At 39.3% G+C, this 15577-nt stretch overlaps 1 protein-coding gene across 6 annotated transcripts in view; it reads right to left on the bottom strand.

Moving 5' to 3' along the window:
- The window catches only part of Cdin1 (CDAN1 interacting nuclease 1), a 247415-nt gene that overhangs the window by 123340 nt on the left and 108498 nt on the right, over positions 1-15577 (bottom strand). For all 6 annotated transcript variants that reach the window (XM_045157234.1, XM_004668197.2, XM_045157232.1 and 3 more), the window contains 3 exons: positions 10501-10580; positions 10106-10155; positions 3416-3483 (listed from right to left, as the gene is read on the bottom strand). In XM_045157234.1, coding sequence (XP_045013169.1) covers positions 3416-3483; positions 10106-10155; positions 10501-10580 — 198 coding nt within the window. The remainder of the gene's footprint in view (positions 1-3415; positions 3484-10105; positions 10156-10500; positions 10581-15577) is intronic.

Genomic DNA, 15577 nt, shown 5'->3' with positions numbered 1-15577 from the left:
GAGAGGGCAAAGCAGTGCAAGCTGGCTCCACAGAGACCCATCAGGATGGGAAGATGGACAGAGGCCATAACAACACAGCACCTCTGGATGAGGTCAGATGGCACATGGAAAATGACTATGGTTTGTGAAGGGCTAGATGGGGTCATGTCTCCCATCCATGCCACTGTGCCCAACATAGCTGTTTTAACAAAATAATTGATACAGTGATCAATGTGCTGCACTGGATCTTGTTAATGATCCTTGGCTAGAGATCACTTAAGACCACCCAAGACAAAATGGCACTTTTATGAAACAGATCCTGTCCACTGTTAAGGTTTACATAGACAATAGTAAGCCTTAAGTGTGGTGCAGTTTTGGAAGAACAGTTAAAACAGTACTGGAATAGTTTGAACAAAGGTACCCTGTATGGGTGAATAAAGGCACTGCCAGGAGGAGCCATAACTTGTTGAATGAAAATTCTAGTTTCTGGAGCAGGAACTCTCTGTTTAAGTTCTTGGCCAAAGAGGCCCCTGAGAGTCCATAACCCTCTTAGCTATTGCCACTGCTGTTGGCTGCATGCCAGAAGTAGATGGTAAGTCCATACTGCTGACACCACAACATTCTTTGGCAGCAGGACATGGAGAAACCAAGCTGGGAATAAGAGGAAAGCTCGCTTTTCACTGGCTGGCATTCCTAATTCTGGGAGGCGCTCTGCAAGGTGTTGAGGGAGAATGGTCACTAACAGTCCTGCTCTAGTATGGGAACGTGCATGGAAAGATGTTTCCACAAGGGCAACAGTGGCACAATTGTATAGTGTGACTGCTTTCTGACTGGCTTTAGGACTTTAGCCACAGAATGGAACTCACGTATGGTGCTAGTAAACCAGCACAAAGACCCGTGGATGGAGAAATCATAAACTTAAAGCAACTACTATTGTTTGGTAAAATGAATGTGCTATGCCTGTCAAACTGCTTTAAAAATATTTGTTTTCTCCCAGAAATTACTGATGCTGCCCTCATGTCCATGGAGGGAAAGATTTCTTTTTGAAGTAGTCAGTGGTTACTGCAGAGATTCATAATTGGTCTTGTTCCTGAGAGTAAATAACTTTGTTTATGGCATAGTGGTCCAATGCTCAGCAATAAATGGAAAAAAAAAAAATCAGATACCTTTACAACACCCTCCAAGACACAGGAAACAGAATAGAAGGGGTAAAAAGAATGCAAGAGCTAGAGGAAGGGATGGAATGTTGGGTAGTAATTTCCTTGGAATTGAAATATTCCCTCCTGGGGGGATGAGGGTGGATCATGAGACTCAGAAAGTCACCAAAACTTATCTGGATCAGGAAACTAAAGAAACTTACTGAGCTCAGAAAACTACAAGATTCATAAGGCCCCTCCCCAAAGTTAAAAAGGTAGTAAACAGTTGCTTGTTAGAGAAGACTCAATTCCATGGGTGCAGCTGTCATGAGTTCTCATCCATGTTCCTGTATGTAACTCCTCACCAAGGTTCCCATAGTAACCCCAGAGGTTCACCAAGCTCCACTGGAGAAGAACTGTTTCTTTCGTCTGTTGCTGGTGCACTCTTTTGCAGGGAGATGATATTTGTTCACATCTCGCAGGAAAAGCCCCAAAACAGGTATGCTTCTATAAAACAGTTACCCTCTACATCCCATAGCACAGAGGAATACACAAGATCCATTGGCTTTAATCTTACATCTCTTTTCTGTACTTGAATGCAACTGGAAGCATTTGTTCCACTACATTCCACACTACCATTGTCAGTCAAGATGAATTTAGCCAACATATCCAATTAAGGTAACCTGATACTCTAGACCTAAATTTGGGACACTTTAAGCCCGTGTTATTCCAGTTGGGGTTTACTAGTCTCAGGAAGGAGGTAGGGAGAGTTAGGCTACCCAAAGAGATAGCAGTGAGGGTCTGCCTGGCCAGAGACGTATGGTCAGTTAGAAACAGAGCAACATGGGCTGAAAGAATGGCTCGGCAGGTAAGACATTTGCCTGCAAGGCAAAGGACCCAGGTCTGATTTCCCAGAACCCTCATTAGCCAGATGTACAAGGTGGCAAATGCATCTGGATTTCGTTTGCAGTGGCTGAAGGCCCTGGTGTGCCCATTCTCTCTCTGTCAAATAAATAAATAAAAACTAAATTATTTTTAAAAAGAAAAGAAAAAGAGTAATGTGAATTCGGCCTGAAAATATGATGACTTAGTTGCTGGTTTAAAACAGAAAGCAAAGTTTGGTCATATCCATACTGACTTGTAGCTGTTGTAGTTTTGAGTGGGCTATGAACAACTGCTCATTTTACTTATGGTTATATATTTTTAAAATCCAATATATTCCTAACTTACCCTTGTTTTCATAGGCTAAACAATTTGCTTGTCTTTATCTTCAAAAAAAAAAAAAAGAAAAGAAAAAGAAAAAAAAACCTTGCTGCCTTACTACTGGAGACTATTTTCCTAACTCATCAACCTTCCTTAATACTAACTTGTGAATACTCATAATCTTTCTCAGTTTTGAAGTACCAGTGATCTAGTACCATACCCTACTCGGTTCTCCCATTTACAGTAACAATAGACATATAGAAAGAATGTATTAGACATCCTGTTCTAGTTTGACATAAACCTATAGAGTTGAATTTCTTTGTCCAATATTTTTTCCATTTTGGAGTAAATTTACATAATGTCTCTAAGATGATATTGTGCAGATTCCTCAGCAGCCAGGTAAATCTGTTGACCAGCATTAGTTGTGTAGCTCCTGTGCCAATTATCACACTAAAAATGGAGAAGAGCTAATTCATTATTGGTTGTTTCATGGTTTCTGTGATCCATTATTACATGACTGCCCTTTGAGGCTTAATTTTTAATGCTATGAGATGCTGAAAGAAATAACGGTTTTAGTAAGATTGTATACTGGCGTAAACACAAACGTAGACACATGGGAATTTTGAAAAGTCACACTAAATCTATGATGAAATTAATATTTGGCATAAAGTCATAAAAATTTAATACTTTTCTTTCCAATAAAAGGACTACTATATCCCATACATGAGACAAACATACTTGAGTTTTCCTAACTGTTCTTTTTAATATAAAAAACATTTCATAGACAATATTTTTGTTTCTTTCTTTCATAAGGCTCTGATTATGGTTAATATCTCATGACACCAAAAGTAATGCTGCAACAAATATTAAAGCATTTTTTCAGCCACTTATTCCATAAAATATTAATTGCAAGCCTGTGCACATGGTGTATATATAGAGGGCTAGGAAAGTCTCTGCTCCATTCTAAATCAATAAAAGATAACATGCAGAGCATCAATCATCATTCTCTCTTTCTCCAGTACATAATAACTGCAGGTGGAAGACATTAAGCACTCTCGAAGATGTTAGAAACTAGAGAGGATGAGAGCAATACTTACCGAGGAACGACAGGTTTTTCTCTAGAAGCAAGTCTCTCAGCAGGACTTCATGCTCATAACCAATGGCACTAAGTTTTAGTCAAGGAAGTAAAACATGAGGGAAGTTACTATAGGGAAAATTCTAATGCCACATCTATACTTTGAGATAAAATAGAGAACTGAGGTAATTATACCACTCTTTTTAACTTCAGCCTGCACCGCTGAGGCATGAGGTCTCTACATACACTCCTCGCCTCAATGAAATTTTCTGTAATGTTTACATACTTTGGCAAAGAAAGATTTGTAAATGAGTGTGATCTTAATTCCTTTTGAAGAGAGGGAGTAACATGAAACATTCATTTACTTATGTTAAAAAAAAATCCCTCAGTCAAAATTAGTATGACTAAGCTAAGAACAAGAAAGAATGCTAACTAGCCTTTTCCAGTAGCTTCCAATCTCAGGTTCTGTTAGCTACTATGAAATCTACTTGTCACCAAGCAGCTCCTGCTTACTTCCATGTAAGGTGGCAATACTCTGACTTGTCATTTGGAATGGGACACTTCAGTGGAGAAGTATGGGTACGCAGGCCCTTGTGGTCCCTTTAAGAGGACTATTGCCAGACCTTAGGTAACCATGAATTACAACTACCTACTGCCTTCCCATACCCCCAACCCTTATAAAAACTGAAGGAGCAGAAGCTCTCGTTTCCCATTCTTATCACCTCCATGAGTTCTTTCACATAGCCCATGCCAAGATATACCTCTTTCCCCCAGAAAGTCAGAAAAAGCGACACTTCCCTTTGTACTTTGTTCTTGGACTTCTGGCCTCTCTCTCCATCTCTCATTTCTCTCCCCAACATTCATTTCTTGTTCTCTCCCTCTCTTCCCTTTCCTGACTCTTCCCTTCTCTTCCTCTCTCCCTACCTCCCTCACTCTTTGTATGGCTTGGGAAGCCCATATTCTCCCTTTTTAATAAATTCTTTAAATTGATTTATTTGCAAGGAGAGAGAGATAAGAGAGACAGAGAGAGAATGGGCACACCAGGGCCTCCAGCCACTGCAAATGAACTCCAGATGTGTATGCTCCTTGTGCATCTGGCTAACATGGGTCCTGGGGAGTCGAACCTTGAACGGGGTCCTTAGGCTTCACAGGCAAGCGCATAACCACTAAGCCGTATCTCCAGCCCCATATTCTCCCTTTTAAAACTATTTATCATTTATGACTCCCATACATCTTTCCTCAAAGGATTAAATTAATAGAATAATTAATAATATTACAGTTCTTTTTATGTTTATTTTTATTTATTTATTTGAGAGTGACAGAGAGAAAGAGGCAAAAAGAGAGAATGGGCACACCAGGGCCTCCAGCCACTGCAATTGAACTCCAGACGCATACGCCCCCTTGTACATCTGGCTAACGTGGGTCCTGGGGTATCGAGCCTCAAACAGGGGTTCTTAGGCTTCACAGGCAAGCGCTTAATCGCTAAGCCATCTCTCCAGCCCAATATTATAGTTCTTAACTACCACATAGGTAACCTTTACATTAAGCACTATATCAATTTTATTTAATCCTCAAACCCCATGAGTGATACTCTGAGTATCTCTCCTCAGTATTTCTCCTGCTTATCTGTTTCAGTCATGGTGCTTCCTCCCTCAGTATCTCCCCTGCTTCTCTGCTTGCTGTCATGGTGCTTCCTCCCTCAGTATCTCTCCTGCTTCTCTGATTGCAGTCATGGTGCTTCCTCCCTCAGTATCTCCCCTGCTTCTCTGATTGCAGTCATGGTGCTTCCTCCCTCAGTATCTCCCCTGCTTCTCTGATTGCAGTCATGGTGCTTCCTCCCTCAGTATCTCCCCTGCTTCTCTGATTGCTGTCATGGTGCTTCCTCCCTAAGTATCTCCCCTGCTTCTCTGATTGCAGTCATGGTGCTTCCTCCCTCAGTATCTCCCCTGCTTCTCTGATTGCAGTCATGGTGCTTCCTCCCTCAGTATCTCCCCTGCTTCTGTTTGCAGTCATGGTGCTTCCTCCCTCAGTATCTCTCCTGCTTCTCTGCTTGCTGTCATGGTGCTTCCTCCCTCAGTATCTCTCCTGCTTCTCTGATTGCAGTCATGGTGCTTCCTCCCTCAGTATCTCTCCTGCTTCTCTGATTGCAGTCATGGTGCTTCCTCCCTCAGTATCTCCCCTGCTTCTGTTTGCAGTCATGGTGCTTCTTCCCTCAGTATCTCTCCTGCTTCTCTGCTTGCTGTCATGGTGCTTCCTCCTTCAATATCTCTCCCTGCTTCTCCGTTTGCAGTCAAGGAGCTTCCTCCCTCAGTATCTCCCCTGCTTCTCTGATTGCTGTCATGGTGCTTCCTCCCTCAGTATCTCTCCTGCTTCTCTGATTGCAGTCATGGTGCTTCCTCCCTCAGTATCTCCCCTGCTTCTCTGTTTGCAGTCATGGTGCTTCCTCCCTCAGTATCTCCCCTGCTTCTCTGCTTGCTGTCATGGTGCTTCCTCCCTCAGTATCTCCCCTGCTTCTCTGATTGCAGTCATGGTGCTTCCTCCCTCAGTATCTCCCCTGCTTCTGTTTGCAGTCATGGTGCTTCCTCCCTCAGTATCTCCCCTGCTTCTCTGATTGCTGTCATGGTGCTTCCTCCCTCAGTATCTCTCCTGCTTCTCTGATTGCTGTCATGGTGCTTCCTCCCTAAGTATCTCCCCTGCTTCTCTGATTGCAGTCATGGTGCTTCCTCCTTCAATATCTCTCCCTGCTTCTCTGATTGCAGTCATGGTGCTTCCTCCCTCAGTATCTCCCCTGCTTCTCTGATTGCTGTCATGGTGCTTCCTCCCTCAGTATCTCTCCTGCTTCTCTGATTGCAGTCATGGTGCTTCCTCCCTCAGTATCTCCCCTGCTTCTCTGCTTGCTGTCATGGTGCTTCCTCCCTCAGTATCTCTCCTGCTTCTCTGATTGCTGTCATGGTGCTTCCTCCCTCAGTATCTCTCCTGCTTCTCTGATTGCTGTCATGGTGCTTCCTCCCTCAGTATCTCTCCTGCTTCTCTGATTGCAGTCATGGTGCTTCCTCCCTCAGTATCTCTCCTGCTTCTCTGATTGCAGTCATGGTGCTTCCTCCCTCAGTATCTCCCCTGCTTCTCTGCTTGATGTCATGGTGCTTCCTCCCTCAGTATCTCTCCTGCTTCTCTGATTGCAGTCATGGTGCTTCCTCCTTCAATATCTCTCCCTGCTTCTCTGTTTGCAGTCATGTTGCTTCCTCCCTCAGTATCTCTTCTGCTTCTCTGTTTGCAGTCATGGTGCTTCCTCCCTCAGTATCTCCCCTGCTTCTCTGATTGCAGTCATGGTGCTTCCTCCCTCAGTATCTCCCCTGCTTCTCTGATTGCAGTCATGGTGCTTCCTCCCTCAGTATCTCCCCTGCTTCTGTTTGCAGTCATGGTGCTTCCTCCTTCAGTATCTCCCCTGCTTCTGTTTGCAGTCATGGTGCTTCCTCCCTCAGTATCTCCCCTGCTTCTCTGATTGCAGTCATGGTGCTTCCTCCTTCAGTATCTCTCCTGCTTCTCTGTTTGCTTGCATGGTGCTTCCTCCCTCAGTATCTCTCCTGCTTCTCTGTTTGCTTGCATGGTGCTTCCTCCTTCAATATCTCTCCCTGCTTCTCTGTTTGCAGTCAAGGAGCTTCCTCCCTCAGTATCTCTCATCCAATCTCTGTTTGGAATTTACTGTGTCACACTTTGTAAAATCACCTGTCTGCCTTTTCACAGTTTTTGCTTCGTGAGAATGAGCTGTGGAGGGTATGGGGGAAGTGGATATGTCACTGTGACAGTGTGTGCACTTTCTCCAACTGTGAGTTTTGTATCTTTTAGTAAATGACTCATTGACTTTATTCTCCTTAATCAAGACACCTGCATGCAACATTTTCATAATTCCATAAGAAGATTTTGCACTGATTGTATTTTTCAAATATTTGTTTACTTTTTTACAAAATGATATACTTCACAGAGACTATGCAATGTATCCACTTAAACATTTTTATGTATATACAAAACCAATAATTTTTACTCAGTACGAAAATAATTCCTGATGGTCATTCTGGGAAATATTTATGTATGTGTGTTTGTATTATGGAACTGCCACTACTTCAATGCAAAGACAAAATCAGTGTCTCTCTAAAATTCCCAATTTGTTTCATTTTGCATATTAAAAGAAATCAGCACTTTAAAAATTTTGAAAGATATATTTCTCAATTATGTTTGGCTTGATACAAACATATGTTTATATGTTTCTAGATAATAAAGCTTATAAAAACAGTAATTTTACTGGTAATAAGCATAATGGAACTACCAAATTATAACCTAGTCAGTGAATATAACTTATAGACCTATTTCCTTACCTTTGTCAACTGAAATCATGAATTAAATTAAATTCTACTGGCAAACAACATGGCCAAAAATGGAAAGTGAATGATAGTAGAGAATATATAAGGAAACTACTCCAGACAGAATATATAATGCTCCACACAACAGAAACACTTAGCCTTTGTCTGTAAGAATACCTAGTATTGATGCACTGCAGTGACCGTGGGGCAAAACCTGTAAATAACCTCACAAGCCATTTTCTTCGCCAGCAATACAGCAATCCAGTTTCCCGTAAGCATTTCAACTATTACTGAAAAACAGCCTCCTGGCATTTACAAAGCAGTTGACTTCATACATTAGTCCGTGCATATATAATTAGGTAGTTATATTTAAAATCAATATGCAATCCTTCAAAAGACATTATGCTTTTAAAAATCTTAACTTTGAATTGACTTCAACTATTTTATGTTCTTTAAAATTAACATGTAGTTCAACCTCAGATGCTCTGAGACAGTGTCAGTTGTCATGTGAGTATGTTCAACTTGATCGCCGCGGCAGCACGGCCAGAGGTTGGCACTCCTGCAATTTTTAACACTGTTACTAATTTTACACTGAAAATAGAAGCATAGGTTCACTTTAGTTTAATATTATAAAAAAGCCAGCCTATGACAATACTGTGTTTTTATTCATTTTAGTTATGTTGGGGGAATAGAGTGAGGGACTATATATGTAAAAGGTTATAGCCTACTTAATAGTCTTTAAAAAGGGCTTTCTTAAAAGATTATTATTCAAGCCTTATTTTTTAATGTGTATAATTGTGGTGTCCATGTGTACGAGTGTACTGCATATTATTTTTTGAACATGTGTTGTGTGCACACACACATTGGCACATATGTAAGGAGGCCAAAAGTTAGCATGAGGTGTTTTTTCCTCAGTCACTCTTCACCTAACTTTTTGTGACAGAGACTCTTACTGAACCGGTCTGAGAAAGGCTGGTTAGCCAGCTCACCCTAGGTATTCTCCTGTCTCTGCCTCCCTGACACTGGAATTTCAGGAGCATGTTAGATATCTGCATTTTACATGGGTACTGTGGATATGAAGTCAGATCCTTATGTTTGTGTGGCAAGACCATGTCTCAAAAATAGTTTACCTGACTCTAACTGTTTGTGAGACAAGCAGGAGTAATTATATTATAATAGTTATCTATGCACAAAGATATCTGCACATACACAGGGCTAGTTATCCCTCACACACATTAAGCTTTCAGGAGCTTACAAGAAAAAAAAAATGAGTAGTAATCATTGAGACACAAGTAGTTAAGCCAGGTATTGTGGTGCATGCCTTTAATCTTAGCACTTGGAAGGAAGAGGTAGGAGGATTGCTTGAGTTCAAGGCCACCCTGAGACTACATAGTGAATTCCAGGTCAGCCTGGGCTAGAGTAAAATCCTACCTCAAATAATGATAATAATGATAATAATAATAATAATAGTAACAAGAGAGAGAGGGGGACAAGTATCCATAAAGCCATCCATGATCACAAAATCTTTCCCAGGAAAGCTGTTTATATAAAGAGGAGTGAGATTCGAGAACTCAGTTAGAAATGAGCTCCACGAAAAATTGTAATTATTGTTTAAATAGTGTTTTTTTCCTCAAGGGTTATTAAAATTCTCAATGTTGTTGCCCACTGCTCAGTTTATGAATAATGTGTGCTTTATGAAGTTACTATGCACTCACTCCTATTTAAAGGAGTAAACATTAACTCTTTAGGATTCACAATAATTTTAATGAAGAATGTCAGGACATCTGCCTTCATGGCCTTATGATCAGTCCCCGTGGAAGGATTTCATACTTTCTCTAAAAATGTTTATTAAGGAGCCTGTGAAAGTGCAGGTTGTAATCGGCATCATACTGAATACTGCTCTCTAAAACTCGCTGGTCTCTGGCAGCAGGGTAATAACATCACCCTTTTACTCTATCCTCAAAGTTTATTCCAGAAAACTCAACTAAATTTGGCTCATTTTAAATGGAATTTTGTTATATTTTTTAAAACAACCATTGGAGCAGACACATTCCCTGACACTGTTACCTGCCTAACAACCCTGCTCCTTTAAACTCATTGAAAACCAACCAGCTTGAAATAAGCAGGTTGAGTGGGCAGCTGCAGAACTGGCATCTTCCTGAGGCTGATCTGATTTTTCCTAAGCGGGAGGAAGGATGGTCTGCAGTGACCCTCCAGTAGATTGAAAGTTAAATAGAAGAGTATGAAATGTGTTTTGTGAAGCAGAACTTTATGTCAGGTTAAAGCTAGACACATCTCCTCCACTGAGGCTAAGCTCGTCAATTGTGCACCTAAAATTTTATGGGAAAGGATACTGTTTCATGCAGTCCACCAGCGGTCCATAACAGCAGTCATTCACGACGCACTGTGGACAGATCAGAGAAGGGTATGGGGTGGGGTGACTACAAACCATCACAGTAAACATCCTGAAAGCACTCATTACTTTTCTTCTCCCACCCCCAAAAGAAAGCTATCAAAAGGCTATTCAGATTTAATCACAGAAAACAAAAATTGCATGCTTTTTATTTACTATAAAAGCAAGCTATTAAAAAGTGAAATGCTCTTCTCTCAAATATTGCATTGCCGTTTATGGTGCACCCTGACCTCAGTGATAGTTTATGATGACAGTAATTAAATGAGGTTTAAAATCCTTTACTCTGCTAGGCAGATAACAGTGCTGCCACTGAAAACAGACAGCTGTGATTAATACCTGATAGACCTGATTTGCTAGAACTCCATCTGGAATCTGAGAAGGGTCCCGTAGCATACTATTTATAACAGACTTGGAAGCTGTGGAAGGAAAGAGATGAACCATTAGCAGATAGTCAACATGCTTTTAATGCAACATGAGAAGTGACAGACACCTACCTACACACATAAACCAGGAAAACAAAACATTTCCGATACTAATCATTTTTTCCTTTTTTTTAATCAAAGGGAAGCTTTTAATTAGACCATTTTGCCAAGTTTATAAGCCACATTGCCAGATTTGATGATGACCTAATTTTGCTAAGGTAAAGTAACAAGAGCAGGCCTAGAGCAGATGTCTATTTGCAGATAAATTAGCTTTTGAAAAGCCAACTTGGAGAAAAAAATAACAGAAGCAAACAGAAAACAAAATATTTACACTTGCAGAGTAGGTATTTTATAGCCAAGCAGAAGTATGTATAGACTAGAGCTCAGCAAATGCAAGTCATACTTGCAGACTTCAATAACACTAATAAAAGTAACTCTCACGAACCTCTGAACACTACATCTTTCCAAAGTAATCCTCCTTAACTGTGCTAAACTGTTATGCCCACTTTGCAGGTGACAAATGTAGGCAAAACAGGCTGACTAATTAAGGAAATCTGAAATGAAAACAAAAACAAATTGTGTGTGTGTATGGAGACAATGTTGTTTCCTGGTGTCTAATGATCCTTGGATGCCTGAAAGATATCAAACTCCATAGATGCTCAATTTTCTTATTATAAAATACAGTATTTGCATATAATCTACTCAATGCCCTGCCACATACTTTAACTTATCTCTAGATGACTTGTAATACCTAAAAAATATAAAGGCTATATAAATCATTTATACTCTATTTCTACTGAATAAAAAGAAATAAAGGCTTGAAAATGTCCAATGTAGACACAATTTTCTCCCATATACTTGTTTCCATCAGTGGCCTGTTGAATTCATACATATTGAACCCATGGGCACAAAGGGCTTACTGTATGGTGTGGGGTAGGACACAATAGATAATTTTGAGAGGGTGGTTTGACAACAGGGAATCGAGACAAAATGCATATTCAAAATGAAAGCTTTGTAAGGGGAGTCAGAGCATCAATACCGGACTTGGTATGATGGGGTGTGAAGGCAGAGAAAGAAAACAGTTCTAGAAATATGAAGAACAAAGAAAGCTTCTTGCTTTTGTAAGTTTGCAAGGAAAGGAGCAAGTTCCATTCCATGTGAGGGAAGTTGTGGAGGAAATGGAGGAGTGAGCGATAAGAAAGCCTCTGGTCCTCTGAAATCTCTAAGGGGAGGGCTTGATCTGCACTTGCACTGCTCTTGAAGAGAGTCCAAGGCCACAACTCTGGGTTTCCCTGGCAACAAAGGAATGGTCTTACTTTCCTCTTAAAGTGATTGTATCTATGTCCTAACAGACAGTATATATATATTATTTAAACACAAATTTTGTACCTTAAACACCACATCTCATCCATTTGAAACTAAATGAAATCCCAGGGACTGCAAGATTAGAACAGAGACACTTGGGCAGGAATTTACTGCACGATGTATATGGATCACCTACTTTGAAAAACTACATAGGAGATGCTGGTCTTGCTTCTGTAGGAGTCAATTCTGGCAAAGTCCTTCTGTGGAATCATGCAAATGCTTAGTAAAATGGCCTAGGGAATGACCCACACAAGCACTAACTGAATATGCATTTTGCAATTATCCAGTTAAGAAAATGAGTGTTTATCAGCTCTAAAAGTTTGCTGGTAGAGTCTCTATGGTCCTTGAGGTATAGAGCCATATCATCTGCAAATAATAACTTTATCTCTTCCTTTCCAATTTGTATCCCTTTTATGGGTATCTCTTGCCTTTTTGCTATAGCTAAGACTTCCAGTACTATATTAAATAAAAGTGGTGAGAGTGGACATCTTTGTCATATCCCTCAATTTAGTAGAAAAGCTTCAAGTTTTTCCCTTTTTAGTATTATGTTAGGTGTAGGTTTGCCATAAATAGCTTTTATTATGTTGAGATATGTTCCTTCTATTCCCAGTTTCTGTAGGACTTTTATCAGGAAGGATGATGGATTTGGTTGAACGCCTTTTCTGCATCTATTGAGGTGATCCTGTGATTTTTGTCCTTCAGGCCACTTATATAGTATATTTCATTTGCATATGTTGAACTATCCCTGCATCTCTGGGATAAAGCCTACTTGGTCAGGGTGAATAGCCTTTCTGATATCTTTTTGTATTCTGTTTGCCAATATTTTTTTGAGAATTTTTGCATCAATGTTCATGAGGGAGATTAGCAGTAATTTTCTTTTTTTGTTCTGTTTTGTCTAGTTTTGGTATCAGGGTGATGCTGGTTTTGTAAAAGGAATCTGGTAAAATTTCTTCCTTTCCTATTTTATGGAAAAGTTTGAGAAGCAGTGGTGTTAGTTCTTCCATGAAGGTCTGGTAAAATTCACCAGTGAATCCATCTGGGCCTGGACTTTTTTTGTTGGGAGAATTTTTATAACTGTTTGAATCTCTGTACTTGTTATTGGTCTATTTGAATGGTTTAAATCATGATTTAATTTTGTTAGGTTATATGAATGAAAGAAATCTTCAATTTCATTCACCTTTTCAAACTTAGAGGCATATATGTTCTCAAACTATGTCCTTATGATTTTCTGAATTTCTTGAGTATCTGTTGTAATGTTGCTTTTTTCATCTCCACTTTTATAATTTTTGCCTTTTCTCTCTTGCTTCTGGTCAGGGTTTATCAGTCTTGTTTCTCCTTTCAAAGAACTAACTCTTTGTTTCTTTGATACTTTGGATTTTTGTTTTTGCTTCTATTTCATTAATTTCTGCCCTTATGTTTATTATTTCTTCTCATCTACTAATTTTTGGTTTGCTTCATTCTTTGTTCAAGGCCTTAAGATGAAGCATTAAATTGTTTATTTGTGAACTCTCTAATTTCTTAGTACACACTTAGAGCTATAAATTCCCCCATCTTAGGACTGCCTTCATTGTGTCCCAAAAGTTTTGGTATGTTGTAGTCTCATCATCATTTGATCCTATGAATTCATTGATTTCTTCAATAGTCTGTTGATAATTCAATAGTGTTCTCTTTAGTCTCCATGAATTTATGTATGGTCTGTAGCTTTTCTTGTTGCTGATTTGTAGTTTAATCCCATTGTGGTCAGATAGAGTATAAGGGATTATTTCCATTTTCCTGTATTTGTTAAGATTTCCTCTGTGTCCTAATATATACACTATTTTGGAGAATGTTCCATGTGCTGCTGAGAAAAATGTATATTCTACAGCATTTAGATGGAATTTTCTATAGATATCTGTGAGGTCCATTTGTTCCATGAAATAATTTAATTGAGATGTCTCTGTTTACTTTTTGCTGGGACGACCTGTCAATTGATGATAGTGGAGTATTGAAGTCTCCCACTACAATTGTGTTTTGTGACCTTAAGTCTAATAGTGTTTGTTTGATGAAACTGGGAGCCCCATGTCAGGGGCATACACATTTAGGATTGTAATGTCCTTCTGTTGGAGTGTTCCTTTAATCAGTATAAGGTGATCTTCTTGATCTTTCCTCACTAATATTGGTTTGATATCTATCCTGTCAGATATTAGGATAGCAACCCCTGCTTGTTTCCCTGGCCCATTTGCTTGAAATACCATTTTCTATCCTTTTACCCAAAGACAGTGTCTATCTTTATTGAAAGGTAAGTTTCCTGGAGGCATTAAACAGCAGAATCCTGCCTTTTAATCCAGTCTGCAAGCCTTTTTGTCTTTTGGTTTGGCGATTGAGGCCACTGATATGAAGAGTTCTAATTGAGAGGTATCTGCTTATTCTCTGCATTCTTCTTGTTCTGTAGTGCTTCCTGATTTTCATTTACTCACTTATTTTAACTATTATTAGAGTATGGTTTATTTTTTCCTGTATCCTCGTGTGTGACATTTGCTTTCTCTTCAGCGTGAAGGATTCCTTCAAGTATTTTATGTAGAGCTGGCTTAGTTGTCATAAATTCCTCTAGCCTGTTTTTGTTGTGGAATGTCCTTATTTCTCCTTCAGTTTGGACAGATAGCTTTGCAGGATAAAGTAATCTTGTTTGACAGTTGTTACCTTTCACAACTTGGAAGATATCATACCAAACCATTCTGCTATTAAAGTTTGTATTGAGTAATTTGCTATTATCCTGATGGACTTGCCTTTTTAGGTGTCCCAAGATATTTAGTGTTCTAAATATCTTGAAATTCCCATATATAGCTTCCTATTAACTTGTCTTTCTCTTTGTTGTACTGTATTAGATCTGGTCTTTTAGTTTACATATTCTGTTCTCTCCTTCATCCATTCTACTGGTGAGACTTTCCACAGAGTTTTTTATTTGACTTACTGAGTTTTTCAGTGCTAGCATTTCTGCCTGGTTTTTCTTCAGTGTTTCTATTTCTTTACTTATGTCTTGTAATGACCTCCTTGTTTCATTAAGCTGGTTTCCTGTGTTCTCTTGGAATTCTTTCAGCAGTTTGTTGTTTTTGTTTTTTCTTTAGTTTCTTTGCTTTCTTCTTTGATTTCTTTGAGTATATATAAAATCATTTATTTTTTTTTTTAAATCTTTATCAGGCATTCCATTTAAAATAGTCTCACTGGGGGTTACTTCTGATGGATTTGTAATTTTTGGTGGTATTGTACTGTCTTGATTCTTTGTGTTTCTTGTATTATAATGTAGCAATTTTTGCCTTCTGAGTTGATTTGATGCTTAGGTTTTCTAATCATCTGTGATGCTCTTAGGCTTGGAAATCCAACTTTATTTGCCTTCAGTGTAGGAGTTTAAAGTGCCAAGTATGGCTCTTGTACTCCAATCCAAATACAGAAGTAATCCTACATGGTGAGTTGGCTGTTATTCAAGTATTCTAGTGGTCTGGGTAGAGCAATTTACTGGCAAAATTCAATAAAATCTAGCACACAGTATGCAATTGTAGGAATTGAAACAAACAGATCACCTTATAAAAGCCAAAATACCTAAGGGTGTGTGTTGCTCTACACCCTTAATACTGTCAGCTGGGAGGTTG

This window comes from Jaculus jaculus, chromosome 8 (assembly GCF_020740685.1).
Source record: "Jaculus jaculus isolate mJacJac1 chromosome 8, mJacJac1.mat.Y.cur, whole genome shotgun sequence".
NCBI lineage: Eukaryota > Metazoa > Chordata > Mammalia > Rodentia > Dipodidae > Jaculus > Jaculus jaculus.
The sequence above is the reverse complement of the archived record's forward strand: the minus strand, read 5'-3'. Positions and strand labels throughout refer to the sequence as shown.